Here is an 18,250-nt window from a genome sequence, read left to right on the forward strand (position 1 = left end):
GCGCCCAGCCCGTCCCGACCCTCCCGGCCGGCGCTCCCGCAGGCAGCCGGGGCCGGGGCGGGTCGGGTCCCCGGCGGCCGGAGCCCGGGAGCCCTCCTCCCCTCGCCCCGCTCCTCCTCCGCGGATGGGCGCGCTGCCGCCGCCCGGCTCCCCCCGGCCCCGCCGCTCCGCCTGAAGAAACTTGGGACGGCGGCGGCCTCCGCCTCCCCGCCGCGCCCCGCCCGGGCTGCGGGCGACCCTTCCCCGCGCCGCCGCGCCAACTTCGCGGGGGGACCCGCCCGCCGCAGGACTCCGTGCCGGGGCCGCCGGCCCCTCGGCGGGGACCCCCTGCCCCTGGCCTCGGTGCTGGGGAGGAGCGGGGGGTGCCCTGGATGGCCCTGCGCACTGGGACGGCTTGGTTTGGGCAGGTCCTGCGCAGAGTTTCCCGCCTTCAGGGCACCTGGTCCCGGCGCTCCAGCAGCCTCCTGTGCCTCTCTTCTTCCCAGGAGCCCGAGCAGGCGGGCGGGGAGCGGCCGCCGCCGCAGCACAAGCTGCCCCGGAGCAGCGGCAGCGGCGGCGGGCGCCGCCGGCCCCCCCGGCAGCTGCTCCCCTGCTGTAGCTGCTGCGGCCTGTCGGAACCCCGGGCGGCCAGGGGGGGACATGGTCCCCTCACTCGCCCCTTGCTGGCGGCCATGAAGAGGCAGAACGTGCGGACCTTGTCCCTCATCATCTGCACGTTCACCTACCTGCTGGTCGGGGCTGCCGTCTTTGATGCCCTGGAGTCCGACAACGAGATGCGGGAGGAGGAGAAACTCAAAGCCGAGGAGATCCGGCTCAAAGGAAAGTACAACATCACCAGCGAGGACTACCGGCAGCTGGAGTTGGTGATCATGCAGTCCGAGCCGCACCGCGCCGGAGTCCAGTGGAAATTCGCCGGCTCCTTCTACTTTGCCATCACGGTCATCACGACCATCGGTGAGTGACTCCCCTCGGGGAGGCCCTGTGAGGCCAGGGCCGGGGCAAAAACTTCCCGGGCTGGAAAAAAGGCAGAGGGGCAGGGAGGCTGTGGCATGCAAAGGTGTCTGTGCTGGACGAGTCTTTTTCTTCCCTCCCGTTTTACGTAATTTAATGCTCTTCTTGGGCACTTGTTGGACTTGATCGTGTCCTGCACCTCTCCTGATGGATCCTCCATCTCTCGTGTGTGACTGGAGAAGAGTGGGGTTGGTTTGGCTAGGGGCATTGGCACTGGCCAGGTGGCTACCATGGTGCTGTGGCTTGCATGGAGAGGAAGAAGGAGGAAGAGGGAAGAGGCAGAGTGACACTCCTGGCGTTCCCCTCAGGAAGAAGGCCCTGTTGTTGCACTCCTTCTTCCACCTTAAGAGACACAAGAAAAGCTTAGGCAAAAAAGCAGCTGGAGGAGAATCAAAATGATGAGGGCATGGGAACTGGATCAGCTGGGAAAGCCCTTAATGTAGCCAGGCATGGATAGACCTGCTTTTGCAAACTTTGTTTTGGAGTTGGCAAGGGCAGTGGTGGTGGTTCCTACAGCTGTGCTCAAACCCTGGGCAGTGACAATGTGTTCCTGGAGTTTTTATTGCAACTGGAGCATCTGATGTGACAACAGGTCACAGTCTGCATTTCCCCTTTGTGGGCACATAGTCTGACAGGCAAAATGATGCCCGCTGTCACATCCATGCTGCCCAGCTTCCCAGATGTGCTGCTTCCCAGGACAGTTAAGGGGCAGTCAGTGGACACAGCCACAGGCTGTCATTTTGTACTTCCCTGCTTCCCGCAGCTAAAGGCGAGAATTTGTCACAAAGTTTGCTTTTCTGCCATAAAAATAAATACCACGGTGAGTAGAGGCTGTGGAGTGCACACAGAACTGTGCTACAACTCTGGCTTTGGCTGGATGAGCAGGTTTACTCATGCTGGTTTTGTGTTCTTTAAGGTGGGTTTACTATGGCAGTTAATAATGTTTTTCTCCCAGAACTTCTAATATCTGTGGTAGTCTGAAAAGACCCCTCTAACTCAGTAGCTGTTTGATAGTGCATTATACATAACAGGACATGAAATTAGCTCTCTTATTAATACAGAAGGACTTGGTCTTTTTGCCATGTAGGGATTGTTACAATAAATTTTCACACTGCCACCAGAAGATACTGAGTTTTCAGCAGAACATGTTGCCCGCTGCCCTTTGAAAAGTGTCTGCTTATGTTTGTATTTGGCTATATTCTATCTGGGGCAGTAAAAAATTTCCTTTGAAAGACCATCTGACAGTATAAAGCCTATTAGCCCTTACAAAGATAAGATGTTTAAGGGTTAATTTCCTCTGCCTTTCTGTTATTAGATATACTAATACAAATGCATATATTAACAGGTTATAGAATATAAAGTAGAATGCAACTTTGGCTGATGATTTATATTTCCCGCTGTTCGTTACAATGTCAGAACTTTCCTCCTTTGACCACTGAGTCTCTCTTCCTCAGCCCGTCTCTTGCCACTTGTGTGTGCTAAGTGAACACTGCTCTGTTGTGCTCCTCTGTGTTACAACAAGTCTTCCACACACATGCCTGTGTACTCATGGTGCCCTGCACTCCTGCCTAGGGGCTGCCTGCAATACTTGCTGCATTCTTAAGCTCTCTTGGTGACAGGTAGAAAGGGCTGTTTGTACAGCAGTTTTGATGGTATTGTACCCATAAACGAGTACAACCTGCATGGGAAGTTGGAGCATTTCTCCTTTAGAGGGCTGGGATTTCTTTAGGAAGCATGCAGAGGATAAAATGCATTTCTGTAGGCAGAGGTGCTTTGGGATGTATGAATTGTTTAAATTTAAAAATGTGTATAGCAACAGGGAACCACTGGGAGGAAGACTGATAATAAAGAATGGTGCAGAAAGTTACAGACATTCTGTAACAATTGTTCACTTGGGAAGCTGTGCTCTGGGAGGATATCTGATCCATCTTTCAAAAGTTTATTAATAGTTGCTCTCTGCATCTTGCCAAATGAAATTCTATTTTTTGTACCATCTCTTCAGTACTAAAGTGGCTTAATGATGTTATCTGATCTACTGCTAGTCTGTAAAAGTCAGCATGGAAGATTTTTCTTTAATTTTGCATTTATCCTAAACTAATTTGTCTCACGAATCGAAAAAAACCCTCAAAAAACGACTTCATTTAAGTTCTTAGAAAAATAAGAGTTCTTATCTATGTTTCTTTTACAGGAAAGTGATCTAAAATGTTCATATTAATATTTTATGCTGGTAATTTATTTTCAAATCTCTGTGTATGTTCTCATATACATCTTTCCCCCTCTAAAACCTTCTGGACTTCCAGAAGCACATACAGTGGGGTGTGCATTGGTGAACCTGCTGTACTCAGTACGTACTCCTGCAAAAGTGTGTCTTAAATATCATTGCAGGCTGACCTTTAAAAGAGAATGAACAAAGACCTTGCCTAATCTGGAAGGGTACCTCTATCTCCACAAAACATCCCTTCAGACAAAACAGTGATAGGAATCGGCGGACCACAAAGTCGAGCAATATGCATATGGTTGCAGACTAATTTATGTCTAACTTAATCGTACTCTGTGATATTGCCAGGCTAGCAACATGTCTGGAGCGATTACCTCTTTGCTGTGCTGATTTCAACTACTGTGGCTTTAATTTAATCAAAGGTGTTTATGGTTGGCTATGGCCCATCAGTAGCCGGGAAGAGGCTGGCGCTTCCCTTCCAGTGCCGGGGACAGGTCCAGCAGTGTCCCCAGACCATGGAACAGGTGTCCCATTGCCCCTGAGACGTGGGGCTGAAGGGACAGCTCTGAACTCCGGCAGTGTCCCCAGTCTGTGGTGCTGAAGGGACAGCTCTGGTGCTGAAGGGACAACACCATCAGTGTCCCCAGTCTGTGGTGCTGAAGGGACAGCTCTGGTGCTGCAGTTACAGCTCCGGCAGTGTCCCCAGTCCGTGGTTCTGGAGGGACAGCTTCGGCAGTGTGCCCAGTCCATCATTCTGGAGGGACAGCCCCAGCAGTGTCCCCAGTCCGTGGTTTTGGAGGGACAGCTCCGGCAGTGTCCCCAGTCCTTGATTCTGGAGGGACAACTCCAGCAGTGTCCCCAGTCCGTGGTTTTGGAGGCACAGCTCCAGCAGTGTCCCCAGTCCGTGGTTCTGGAGGGACAGCCCCAGCAGTGTCCCTAGTACGTGGTTCCAGCACTGTCCCCGGTCCATCATTCTGGAGGGACAGCTCCAGCACTGTCCCCAGTCCATCATTCTGGAGGGACAGCTCCAGCACTGTCCCCGGTCCATCATTCTGGAGGGACAGCTCCGGCAGAGCCCTCGGGCAGTGCTGCTGACAGTTCGGCTCCCATCCGTCGCTGCAGCTCCGGACTCCCCTCCTTGGGCAAGCTCTGCAGCTTGTTGCTTCCCGTGGAAAAAATATCCTGAGTGAGGCAAAGCACTGAGATTTGGTCAAGTCTCTCATTTCTTCTAATCTATGGTATTTAGGTTTTATTGGCGGGTGGTTGGGGGCTGTTGCTCACTTGTTAAGCTGAGTATTAAATAAAAAAGTGAGAGCTAATCAAGTATATGGAAACAGGTGGTTTTGTTTTTTTTTTAACCTGGGGCAAAACATGTGTTTCTATTCCTCAGGTGCAATGTTCTTGTTCTTTCTTTCTTTCCTTTTTTTTTTTTTTTTTTTTCATTTTCTTTTTCTTGTAAACCAACATCACAATGGAAGGGTTGACAACAGCAGATGCTACAACACTTGATGAGTCTGCTCTTATAATCAATTAGCAGAAAATCCTCTCCCCCTCCCCTTCTTCTCCTCCAGCTTCTAGAAAGTTTTGGCTATGCTTGAATTGTGTAAAAGTTTTTAGGTGATTAAAAAAACCCCAGCTAATAAGCTCTTCTTGGCTGTCACCAGGTGCTGCATTCATTTCAGGATTGGTCTTGTTTCAGAGTGAGCTAGTATGAATTCATATCCATTTCCACTCACACAGTCAAAATGATGAAAAAGGGTGGTTTAATGAAGTTCTTCATACAGCTATTTGTCTTTTACAAGATAGGCTGTAGAATATGCCACAGAGTTCATCAAAAGGCTTGATACTATGAATGAAAACACAACCTTCCAAAAATAAAGGTTTATTTCTAGGATTTCTAGCAAGTTTTAATGCCCTTTTCTATAGGTCATTAAACTGCTTCTCTGTAGCAGGTGTCAACACTGTCAAAATGTGTTATTGGTATGATATCCCTTTATCATTTAGGCCTTAAAGGGTGATAGTTGTATTTGATTTAACATCACCAAACTCTAGTAAACACTCAATATTTCTGGAGGCTTGTGCAGAATGCAAAGAACTGAAAGCTGCTTGTGTCACCCTAAAATGAACTGAAACAACAAACAGATTGAAAATTTTTATTAATTTATTTTTTCCTGAGAAGTGACTGTAAGGGGAGCAAAATTAAGACAGTCTGTGCTGTGAATTATGAGTCTCTTTTTCTAGCTTTTAGGCCTCTGTTTTCAGAACCTACTATGAGCAGTGAGTGAACTATTCAGATAAAATACTTTTAAAAAGAATGTCGTGCAATACCTGTAATGGTGAATGGAACATCCACCTACTGACAGCTGGTTGGCTGCTGAGTAGCCAAACACTCAGGAGCTGTCTGCATCCAGATGAGGACATTTCATACTTCTGGCAGATGGTGTCCTGACAGGGAGTTTGAACTGCATTAATGAACTAAGCAAACACAAGCTTAAATCCATTTTGGGATAGCGGTTGAGTCTCTGTGTTCTTTCTCTGCATCATTTTACCCTTCCATAAAATGGGTGTAAAAACACCAACTTGGTAGGACAGTGATGTCTCTAATTTGGGTTAGAAAAAGATTGAAGTGTTCTCACAAGTGAATTATTTTGTACGTTGCTCCTCTTTTAATACTGACCTCTGGTATTTTGAGTCTGCTGTTGTTTTTTGATGGATGGTAATATTTAGAGCCATTCCATTGAAAAGGTTTGAGTAGGGAATCGTGGCAGATGGACAACCTGCAATGGAAAGGAAGAAAATAAAGGAAGAATATAAGGCATGTAAGGGAAGCGATTAAGAGTAAAGACACAAATGTTTTGGTCAATTAACTGTGGCATTCATAACTTGTCAAGACCATGAAGGTCATATCTTGTTAAAAACCCAAACAAGCACAGAGTAGATTAAGCCAATCAATTATTAATGAATTCAGGTGAAAGCAGAGAGCAAGACTTTCTGGTGAGACAAATGCTTGTAGATACATTGAAGTACATTCATACCACCTGAAGCTTTAGTGGAGAATACTGGACCTGAATATCTGCTGGTGGTATCTCCAAAGCAAGAAGGAAGTCTGCTACAGTGAACCCCATGAAGATGGATTGTGTGTAGGATTTTTCTCCCCTGCAAAACTAGAATAGTCTGGAAGATTGTTTCACACTATATTCTTTGTCTGATGAAAATTAGAAAAAATCCAGAATAGTGTTCTGCCAACAAAGGAGACTTCAAAGCTACTTTGCTCATGTTTGTGGATAAAGTTCTTGAGTTCTTGAAAACTGGTTTTGCAATGATACCTCGGATTCCTGCCAGAGGCACTTTGGCAAAAGCTTTTTAAAAATCACTGATAAACTAGTAAACATTACAGCTCAGAATTATGTTGAGCTGTAACTTCCCACAGTACGGCTTATTGGCAGTGTAAACATAATAGTAAGAGTTGGAAAACAGTTTTGGGGAAATGTTGAGAAACCTCTGGCCACTGAGCTAGGTGTAGTTGTCTGAAGATTTCTTTAATGTAAAAACACTGGAGGAATTAGTCTCTTGTAGTTTTTTAGGATTTGGTGCTCTTTCACTTCCTCTTAAATACTCATAACTTCTTACTTTACCTGAAGCAAGTGAGATTTAGAGGAACCATGAAAAAACTCTTCCCTGCCATCAGGATGGTTGTGTGCAGGTAGAGACTGCCTAAGTTTTAAAAAGAGATAACACAAAAATTTCCCAGGAATGAATACGTTGCAGCTCCTTTTGCCTTTGGGAAAGAAAATGGACTGGCTGACCTCTTGAAATCGTTATCAGCCGTATATTCTATGATTTTCTGAATCGTTCTTTTCCCCCCTACTTCTTGAGACCTAGTAGTTCTTGGGTTAACTTTTTTTTCTTGAGAAAAAACCCCAAAGGTATTTGAAATTCTTTGTCCACTTTATGTCCACTTTTTTGCTAATTGATGATTTTTCTAGCCAGTAAACCCATGATTTTTCTAGCCAGTAAACCCACTTGACCCTTGCAAGTGTCAGAATAGAAATATCTGTGTTTGCCCACAGTCAAGGTTAGAAGCTAGACATGTTGGTAAGTGTTTTGGGAAAGAAGCTAGCTGAAGGAGAAGATGATCCTGCTGATAAAAGGACGGCAAGCAGAGGTTCACAGGGCAGAACTGGAAGTGAAAGAGGTATTTTTGACTAAGAATAAGGAAAGAAATTTAGCTGTTGGCAGTGGGCTTATGCCTGCTTCAAATAAAAATAATAAAAACATTTTGCTTTTTCTTGGGACAGCTTCACAGCTATGAGGCTTGACCAAAGGAAAACTGATTAATGGAGAGCTTCCCTGTTGGACACCATGAGTTTTGGGACAGATGGTGCTGGTCTGGCATGAAGGACAGCTGAGAATGCTGTTGTGTTTCCTCAAATGCCATGTGAGCTGAGGTGTTCAGTTCCTTCGGTGTTGGAGCATATAACCCCAAAAATGCTGAAATCCTTTCTCATGGCTTTGAGCTGGAGCTGCACAGAACTTTATATTCAGAATGCTGTACTGACATTAGGTGATTCATCTTCACAACACTTCTGTGTAAAAATTATCCTCAGTTTAGAAACAAGAGGAGAAAATGACTTTCTGAAGATTCAGGTTGGGAGCTATTTCTCATTGCCAAACTGCTCACTTTTCTCTCTTTTGGACAACATGGCATGAGTTTGCAGACAGATTGAACAGTGGAGATGAACCAAAGGCAGAGATCCATAAGGAGTTCAAGGTGATACTGGCAAAATTCTGCAGCCTAGATCTTCTGACATGCAGTAATAGCAGAACCTGGAGCTTTATTTCATGCAGGTTCATGTGCTATTCGGGCTAATTATCTCTGTTATTACTCTATGTCTTCTGTCAAAGGCTCTTTAGGCTATCAGGTATCTACTTGCTATGGATTTTACTGAAGATCCTTGGCTGGATATAGTTAGAGGTCACATGAAAGATCCCCTTCCCCTCTAACAGACATTAGCACATTAGCAAGGACATTTACTGGTGATGCAGAACTAACAAGTCCTTGATGTCTGTAAGTCAAACTAAGAGGTTACTGTGGACTTGCAACAGATATTTGCTGTGTGTAGCAGGCCCGTTCTCCTCTTTTTGGATAATTTGGATGAAGCTGTGGACTCCTTCAGAAATCTCACCCATGGGCATTGCTGCAATGCAAATTAGTTATAATTTGTTATTTTCTCAGGATTATAGTCCTTGGAATCTGCTGATTTTAGGTAGATTACCATGCTACCCATACCCACCAAGTATCTCTGACTTAATTAGCTACTACTAAAATTGATATTGTTGGTGTTGCAGCTAGGGCACTTCCTTTGATTAAAGTGAGAGTGTCTATGGATACCACCTCTATAAAAGAATATTTGGAAAAAAAAAAAAAAAGAAAAAAAAAAACAAACAGATGGAAAACCCCAAACCCAGAAATAAAGGCCTGATCCAAGGTTTATTATAAGTAACAGAGAAAATATTTTGAGTCATCTTGTTTTGGATCAGGCCATTATTTGACAAGAATTCTCCAATGTAAGGAGCTACATTCTATAGCAAACCAACTTATGGAAAATATATTTTAAAACAGTTTAGAGATTTACTTATTTTTAGTAATGAAGTTGAAGTTTGACATTTATGGTGATTTGTGTATTTTTAATTGAAAGTGAAACGCTGAACTTACATGTCTACTGCATACCTCAAACTTGAGCAAAGAGAATTCTTGAGGAAGAATGTTGATGTTTTGATTCTAGTTTTTTTTGGTGGCGTGTGGTTCTTGCTGTTTGTGTGTTTTCCTTACTTTCATGACTCCCAGACAATTAACAACTTCTTCTTATCTATCATCTTCTGATCCACTGAGATGCTTCTTTTTTCCTTAACTATATGTAATATGCAGTTATATTTTTTCTGTTTCAGGGGAAGAATCCCTGAAGTTTCTTAGCAGTATTTTTCTTTTTAAGGAGTTCATTGACTTTTTTTCATTAATACCTGGCCAATTGCCACAGGAGGCTTAGGCAGTTATCAGTTGGTTAAAGGGTTCAATATCCTCTTTAACTGCTTTCATTATGGAGGTGATTAGGGCATGCCAGTGAAAGGAATCTCTCTATTAAGGGCTCATGTATTTGTTACTTATTAGGATGATTAGGAGGGAGCAAACTGCTTTGTCCTTTCAATTCCCTGCACCAGAAAGAAAAAAGAGCTTCAGAGAAAAGCAAGGCAAGTAGTGGGGTTAAAATGTGTCTGATGGGAAGCTGATTGTCTCCTTGCTTTCCCATCATAGAAGAGGACCTTCCTTCTCAGGCAGAAAAATTTCACAGAGGGCTTGAGGGCACAGATTGATGAATGAAATCTGCTGCAGCTCTCTCTAATTGTGTAGTGCAGGAGATTAGCTCTAAGGAAATGCTCATAGACTTCCAATTTAGGGATATTCTTGACATATTGAAGGGAAGGTAGAAATACAGAGATCCACTCCCAAGGCAATTGGCAATGTCAGCAATTTCAGCTACCATTAACTCATTGCAGGGTGTTTTGGGTGGAGATAGAATATTTTATTTCTTCCACCCTCTTTTCTTTTGATGTCCTCTGGAGAGGATGACCTCCTCCTATGTTTAAACTAACACAGGCTATGTCAGAAATTAAATGTTGTAACAAACCTAAACTACTTGAGTGTTGATTTGTCACTGCTGCATTTCACATTCATAAGGAACTTCTCAGGACCAGGCACAGTAGGAAAAGGTGTCAAATATGCCTGTTTCAAAGGTATATATCTCCATTACTTGAACTAATGAACAGTTGCTGTTAGTTGTTAGTAGTTTGAACTGTTATGGTGAAACAAGGCTGACTTCACTCAGTGCAAACAGTGTTTGCAGCAGTAATAATTTCTAAAAAATCTGCAGTTTGGTGCTTAATTTAACTTTGCTCTGGATACATACAAAGTACTGTACTGCAGTAAAATGAATTCCAGCACCAGGAAGGACGTGGAGCCCTGACCATAAGGCTCTGCATGCAGGCTGTGTCATGTAAGATACTGCATCAAGAATATTTAAAAGCAGTTCATGAAATAAAGATGATTGAACTCTCCATTACAATCTTGCATCAGAAAAATATCTCATACTTGTAGAGGTGATTTGAAGTCTCAATGCTTGCTCACATTTTTTTCTGGCCTTTGGGGACTTCTTGGGCTTCCAGAGTAAACCATGAATTTTAGAAGAGTTCCTTACAGAATAAAACATATTGTATTTCCTGCTGAGAACTAGAACAGTAAAATGATGCTCTTTCAGCATTATTCAGGATCATCACATATACTAAGCTTTCAAAAAAAAAAAAAAAAAAAGCCAAAAAAAGACTGCCAAAGAGGAAAAAACCCTGTATTTTGGGATGTGGTAGTCTGGAGACCAATATTTGGGGAGTGAAAGTATTTTCCAACAATTAAAGTTATCCACCCACCATGAGTTTTACATGTTTTCTAAAATAGTTCCTGATCTACTGTTTGTTTGCTTGTGGACACCAAATATGTCTTTTTTCTTTGGTTTGTGTGGGGTCTCTTCTCTCCTCTCCTCTCCTCTCCTCCCCTCCCCTCCCCTCCCCTCCCCTCCCCTCCCCTCCCCTCCCCTCTTCCTCTTCTCTTCCTCTTCTCTTCCTCTTCTTCTCTTCCTTCTATTTTATTTCAGTACTACTTAAAAGTGTTAGAAATGACATAGAGCTGGTTCTGGGCAACTGATAGTTAAAACAGCAACACTGGATCTGTGCCATTGGAAGCACCAGGAAATCCCAGTGATTTGACCTGAACTCTTTAGTGACTTTTCAACTGATATGTTGATAATTCAATGATCTTTCCAACTTCTCTACTTAGGAGTTCCTCCCCTGTTTTGCTGTTCCATGCAGGGATGAAGATCCCAAGAAGAGGAAGGAGGTGCTTGCTGTTCAATCTGTACTGATGCCCTATCAGCTTTTTCATTCATTTCTGGTATTTTTCTCTGACAAACAATAAATTATTATCCAGTCTTTTGGCAACAAAGGCTTAATCTCTTAAAACACATCCTGCCTGGTAGTAAAACGCCTGTTATTTAAAGGGCACTTTTGAAAACAATTAGTACTTCAGCAGCAATGTGTTTGCCTTAATGAGTGCACTCTGGCAGTCAGAGGAAAGAGCACGAGCTGATACCTAGAGATGTAGGCTAACACAGGCAAATTAGCAGTGCTACAAGTCAGTTACTGAATGTACTGCCCATCTGAGAGGTTTACTTTTATGACTGAAAAGCACTAGGTATTATTCAGAATGGTTTACTTTTTCTTTTCTCCCCAGATATCCACCCCCTTTTATATCTTCTTTCAGAAGGTCTTGTACCACTCCTGTACTTGTAATAGTTTATGCTCTGTGGGTTGCATTCAGGTCTGGTTTGACTTGCTGGACTGGCACCAGAAACAATTTTTATAAAGTCTCAGACTTGCTTCATTGCTGTTGCTGTCTGATGTTTGAAATCAGTATCCTTATGATGTTGGTGTGCTGCTGGCATTTTAGTGTAACATAGATTTGTTTTTAATGGTTTGAGGAGGTTTTTCTTTTCCCAAGATGGATCACACACAGTAAGGCCTGGTGGTATTGAAGAGGAGGAGGCATGGGATGCAACCTTGGCTCTGAGTATCCAGCAATAGCTGTCATGGTGAAAGTTGCTGGCTCTTGGGCATGTGTGGTCCTGAACTGGATAACTAGATGGAATCTGACTGCAGGTGGGGTGTTGAGGAATTAAAAATTATTTTCGTGATCTCTTTGACAAGAATCCAGCCTGTGGACCATTTAAAATCTGATCAAAACTCCAAGTCTGTTCCTGAAGACCTTGGATGTGGCACAGTGAATAAGGAGAAATGTTAACAGCGAGGAAGCATTACAGTGGTGACAGAGAAAAAAGACCTTTCTAGCAGTGATACTTGTGAAACAGAAATGTGTTGATGGGGGGTGCCCTGGGCTCCTCTTTGCTAGGTCTTGCAGAACAGGATGGACAAGCATCTGTCAGGAATGACCCTGGCATTCTGTCCTGCCTTGCGGCAAGGTATGGACTGGCCTCCCTGTCCTGCATTTTTAATGGTTCCCTACACACACAGGCTGTTTGAAGTTTGCCTTGGATCTTGCTTGGGATCTATCTACGTTTATCTTGTCCTTTTTTTTTTTTTTTTTTTTTTTGAAGATTTGGGCTTCCCTGAGGGACTATCCGTGCATTCTACAATTCTGTCTTCAGCTGAATATCAGGATAAGAATCAAACCTCTTTTCTAACAGCAACTGCTTGGTGTTAGCAGTGTCACCAGCTTTTTACGGCTGCTGTTTGAACAGCTCTACCAGTAGCAGTTGCAGGGAAAAACAAACATGCTGCCTATCTTTAAAAAAGGGACAGGAGAGAACATAGGCAGTTAATGCTCAGTCAGCCTAAATTTGATCTTCAGAAAGATATTTGACCAAGCTGTTAATCAGCATGAAAGTACCTAGGGGATAACAAGGGACAAGCTGGAACAACCCCAAGTTTTTCTTGAGTAACTCCCGCTGGACTTCTCTGGGTTGTTTTTATTCCAGCCGATAGCTGATGGAGGGGGAACCAGTTGGTTGTGACATTTATTACGTATGTGGCATGATAATAACAATGGGTTCTCATAACTGCAGTAGAAAATCCTAGACTGGGTTGAGCTGCAAGGTGGATTCAAAATCTGGATGGACACACATAGTGGACCAGAGGCTGGACAGTAACTGGGCTTATTACATGTGTGAAAAACACATACACTATGCAGGTGTAAATGGGGCAGAAAATACAAACCCACAGATCTGCTAAATCTGCCACCAGATAATTTCACAGTAGGATAAAAATACAGAAATACTTATCACTGGTTTTCTGTCAGATTGGATGGACATAACATATGCAGTCATACAGGGGTCTGTCCTGTGGCTGGTACTATTCAAGTTTCCCATTAATGGCTTATCTGGTAGAACAGAGAGTACACACATTAATTGTGAGGGGTGGCTAGCACTGCAAGGGCAGGAGCAGAATACAAAATGATTTTTAGATTGAAGAAATGGTCTGGAATCAATATGATGAAATTCAATAAAGTCAAGTGCACAGAATTATACCGAAGAAGAAAATATCAAAGACACATAAAAAATGATATAAACTGACTAGGTGCAAGTACTACAACATCATGCTGATAAAGTGGTAAGGCTTCAGCCTGGAAACTGAGTCCAGTTTTGGGCACACAGTGTTTTAAGGAAGGATGAGAAAAATCAAAATGCTGGAAGAAAAATTAACCTGTATTTAGTGTGAAATGGACAGAGATTGTTTAGCCTATATGAAATACATGAAGGAGGGGAATAATAACAACTTCAAACATGGGAAAGGTTGTTGTAAAGAGGACATTGATAAGTTTTTTCTGCATACATACCCAGATGTATGTTGATCCTCAGCTGTGAAAACAGCTGTAACATGATCTGTAAGGGACCTCCTGAGTGCCAGTAGTGGTATATTTGTCAGAAGTGGTTAAACAATTGTCCAAAACACACAGGTTTGGTATACTTCAGCCTGACTCAGTTTTGAAAGGGCTCAGTTACCTTTTGAGGCCCTTCCAGCCATATGTTCCTAGGAATGGGTGGCTGAGAGCTGCTCTGCAGGAGCTGCCTGCTGAGTTGAGTAACCCCTAAGTGATGGATTGAGGATCTGAGCATCCTGCCACAGGTCAATGATTTATTGAGGTTTTTCCCAACCCTCAGCTTCTGGGATTATGCACTCAATGGATGTTTCTAAATGCTGTGCTGAATGTACAGCGACATTTACGGTCTGATAGTGGACTTTGTGATGGTCAATGCTGAATTTGGCTTTAAGAGAGCTGTTCTGCTAGGACAGGCATCAATATTCATCTTGCAGTCTCTGCTCACTTGGCACTTTGGGTTGAATATTCTGTAATGCTGAAACAAAGAGGTTCCTCCTCTTTCCCTAAATTCCATGCATACAAACTAGAAATTTCCATGGCACAGACAATCATCCAATCTGTTATCTTGGCAGACACCAATGCCTTTCTACTTTGGAGGAAGGAAATCTATCCCATAATACACCTGTGCAATATATGGCAATGGCGATTTTGTTGCTAACCCCCGCAGCAATCAGTTTATGCCCTCAAGCATGAGATTTGATTATCCTTGTCATTATCTAAGCTACAAATGTTATTAGCAGCCATAAAATTGTCCATTAAAGTGAGAGGAATTACTTGCCTGCACCAGGGGGAGAACAGATAATTTACCATACATATTTCAGCCCAAATGCACTTTTTTCCCCAGAAGAACCCTCTAAGCCTTTGTACAGCCTCTATTTTTGCATTTCAAAATCTGTTTCCCCCTCCATGGCCTTCAAGTCTGGGTCTTTTACCATAAGAGTGGCATAGATACCTGCTGTTGAGATAACCTCAGAGATAATGACCATGTATTTCTTCTATCTTCCACAGCTTGGAATGAATGCTTTCCTAGTTCTGGAAGTGCAGATGCCCAAACTTTTGTTGGGTTCCATATTTTCTAGACTTCATCACTGGGCTGAACTTCATTTACACAGAAGCATTCTGGACGCCTTGGGTTGACTTGGCACTCATGGAGTGACTGTGCACCACTGGCTGGTGTAGGATCAGTTGATTTGCTCCTAGCAGGGCCATTTTCATAGGTTTTCTTGATCCTGCAATACTAGGTTTTTGTGAGAGGAAGAAGTGATATATCACAGGGGCCAAGAAAAGATGCTGTGTCTGAGTGGGTGAGATCCAGGGTAGTGTCTGAAAAATTTCTTTGTCTTCCCTGGGACTGGCTGATTCATCCCCTTCCCACCACCCTGTTAATTCCTGTTCATATATCAGTTCACCGTAAAGCTGCTTTTTTATTCCCATGTGGTATTGTGTTCCCACCCCCTTCCAACAACAGAGAGTGGGAGAGAACACCCACAGCTTTCCCAACAGACAAAAAATGGTGGATCCTGACAGACTGGAACAGATTACAATCAGTTTTTCTCTGTAAACTCTGCAAAACTTGGTTGTTTTGGTGTATTTGTTGACTTTAAACGAAGATAAATGTGTGCAGAATATGGTCTGGAGAGCCTGTATTTTGAAGGAAGCATCTCCTCCTACTCACCCAACAAATTTACACACACATGGTGGAGCATCGATATTAGCTCCTGTAGCAAATGGAAAATATGTCAGTAGCCCAAAAGGAATAGAAAATGTTCTCAAACAGGGCTTAAAAAAGTAAACAAAGATCATATAACCAACAAAATCAATACGGTTCCATATTAGCCATTACAGATATTGCTGTCTTTGTCTACATCATACTGTGCACGTTTCAGTTCTGTGGAAAATGTAGAACCCAGGGGATCTAATTTCAGAACTTGGAGAGGGTTGTATTGAAGGAAAGGCCTGGGATAGAAGGCCTGAAAGAAATTTATGTTAAATAACAGAAGAGATTTTCCCCTTGAACCCAAAAGAGCATTAAAAGAGTCAGAGACATGTAAATATACATACAAAATCAATAGATATTAATTGGTTTTACAATGTTAATAGAAAAAAACTCCTTGAGAACTCCTTTTTTGAATAATTTCCACTAACTTAAAGAAATCACTTTGTGAGAACTAATGTTCTCACTAATGTTAGCTTCAGGATGTCCAAGAGGAGGGGACAGCATTTCAGCTTTCTGCATTCTAGAAGCTTTGTCTTCCTTAGCTGCTCTTCTGCTTGGAGGGAGTCAGAGAGAGAGAAATGTCCTAATGCTTTCCAGCCTTTGCCTCACGGCCTTCCTTTGCTCTTCATGTCTTCCAAAACAATCAGTAGTATTCAAGCGATTCTTGTGGTCTTCCCTATTGAATTCCTTCAAGCCAAGCTGCTGTAAAGCTGTAAGCATTCCCTCTTCTGTTCCCTTGAGAACTTGGTACTCTTATTTATCCAGGAAGCAAGAGTTGAGGCTGCAGACTAAGCAGGTGGTTGATGCTCTTCCTAACCAGAAGAGCATATCTCAGTAGAAGCTGAGATTTAACAGGAGGAAATGCTCCTGTGACCCAGTGTCATTCTTTGGTTGCCTGTCTAATATACTTAATATTGAGGGAACATCCTGTGTCTTTTGGATGGTGACTTTTGCTTCCATTCACAGTGCAGAGCTCTTTGGCAAGGAGGGGCTGGCAAGATTTCCTGAACAGGACATTGGTAGAGACTTTGAAGAAGAGGAAGAAGCTGGAAACAACTATTAGGACAAAATGGACCATTGCTTGGAATCCTACACTCAGGTGATTTCCTGAAAGAGAAATGTTTGGTTTTGGTGGTCTTTGGTCTTCTGGAGTTTTAGTGCCGTGCATCATCAAAGATGTGCTGAGTGTGCTGGAGAGCCACAGGAGCTGTGCCTCCCTGTGTTTGCTTTTCCTCTAGAAAGATAACATTACTTGAAATACAGACTGATTGATTGATAGATAATTTATTTTCTTTTAATGTAATGTGCTCCAACCCTTTAACAAGTGTCTGTAGGCCCTCTGGGAGGTCCACAGCCTTTCACCCTGAAGGGGATACAGAGGGTTCTTATCTCTCCTCTGCCTTCTGTTCCACCTCCCTGCAGTGCTTGATGTTGATCTCACTGCTCAGAGTGCCTGCAGCATGCACGAGACTCAGGGGCCTGGGATTCTTGTCTCTTTAATGGCATTCTATGGGCTTGTGTTCAGAGAGGGAGACAGAAAGATCAAAGGCTGTGCAAGTGCACTGTGCTTGATTTTGCTTACACCAATACAAATCGATTGACTTCACCGAGTTATGAGGGATTTACAGCTAGGGGAGAACAGATTCTGACCTAATGGCTCCAAAAGAGGCTTTTCTTGGATGAGCAATGTAATTAGAGCACTGGAACAGACAGATTTTGTGACTCATCTGTGGGTCTGCAGTCTTTTCTTTGCTTCTAGTAGGGTGTTCACTAATGTCACCACACTTTCATTTCACCCGTGGGCTGATCTAATGAAGGACCAACCTTTACTTGAACAGAGGTCTCTGTTCAGCTGCAAAGCATCCTCCAATCTTCATGTTACTGTGGAGACTTCAAGCTCAGAACCAGACACTGGGGTAGTGGAAAATTTCCACTCTCTTCCTTTGTTGTACTGAAGCAAAGGATTAAAATAACTAGAAAAAGCAAAGCAGGGGCCAGGGAGAATGGGCTGGTGACTGAGTTCACTTACCAATCTGAAACATGTGTCCTAGCAAGGGGAAAAATCATGTGCCAAGATCAACCTGCTCTCTATATCCAGCTGGACAACAGTACATGAAATCAGTTGCTGCTTTTCACAGATGCTTTTCAGAGCTGGATGGAGGTCTGGGAATGAAGTATTTTTGTTAGAAGATGGCACTTCACTGAGACTGCAAGATACTCATTTGGGAAAATTGGTTGAGAATGTTTCCTAAGTTTGGGAGTGAGGAGGTAGTCATGGATAGTGTACATGGACTTGGCTTGGATTTGGGAAGACTGGAGCTGAGCACAGTCACAAGGCTCAGGCCTCCAGGTGTCTGGGGGCTGTGTTGGGCACAAGGGCCTGGCAGAGAGCTGACAGCACTTGGGATATGGAGGTGGTGCAGTTTTGGCTGCTGGTTCTCTTTTGGTCTTAGTGCAACAGGAATTGGGGTCAGGGTCCAGCTGTTGCATGGGGGCAACATGGCTGGTGGCCATGACCATGTCAGCAGTAATGGCAGGGTGTGTCAGGGCAGAAGCTGTCACCCTGCTATGTGTGTAGTGCCACCTCTTTCTCACCCACCACTGGTTTCATCTTAGCTCAAGCTGTGAGACCCCTTCAACACAGTAGTTTCAGGAAAGGGTAGGAAAGCAGTGGTGCAATGGACTGGAGTTAAGCATGGGTTGGGAGAGGTGAGACAGTCACACCAAATCTGGCATCACTGATGGTTCCTTCAAAAAGTTTGGGGGCCACTGATACAGGGAACTCAGTGCAGGCACCCACCTT

At 43.6% G+C, this 18,250-nt stretch overlaps 1 protein-coding gene across 1 annotated transcript in view; it reads left to right on the forward strand.

Moving 5' to 3' along the window:
• The first annotated feature begins 353 nt into the window (after window positions 1-353).
• The window catches only part of KCNK9 (potassium two pore domain channel subfamily K member 9), a 96,720-nt gene continuing 78,823 nt past the window's right edge, over window positions 354-18,250 (forward strand). Inside the window, exon 1 of the mRNA XM_021532469.3 lies at window positions 354-954. Within this exon, the coding sequence (XP_021388144.2) occupies window positions 372-954 (583 nt within the window). The 5' untranslated portion in view covers window positions 354-371. The remainder of the gene's footprint in view (window positions 955-18,250) is intronic.

The sequence above is a fragment of the Lonchura striata genome, chromosome 1 (genome assembly GCF_046129695.1).
Source record: "Lonchura striata isolate bLonStr1 chromosome 1, bLonStr1.mat, whole genome shotgun sequence".
In the NCBI taxonomy this organism is placed as follows: domain Eukaryota; kingdom Metazoa; phylum Chordata; class Aves; order Passeriformes; family Estrildidae; genus Lonchura; species Lonchura striata.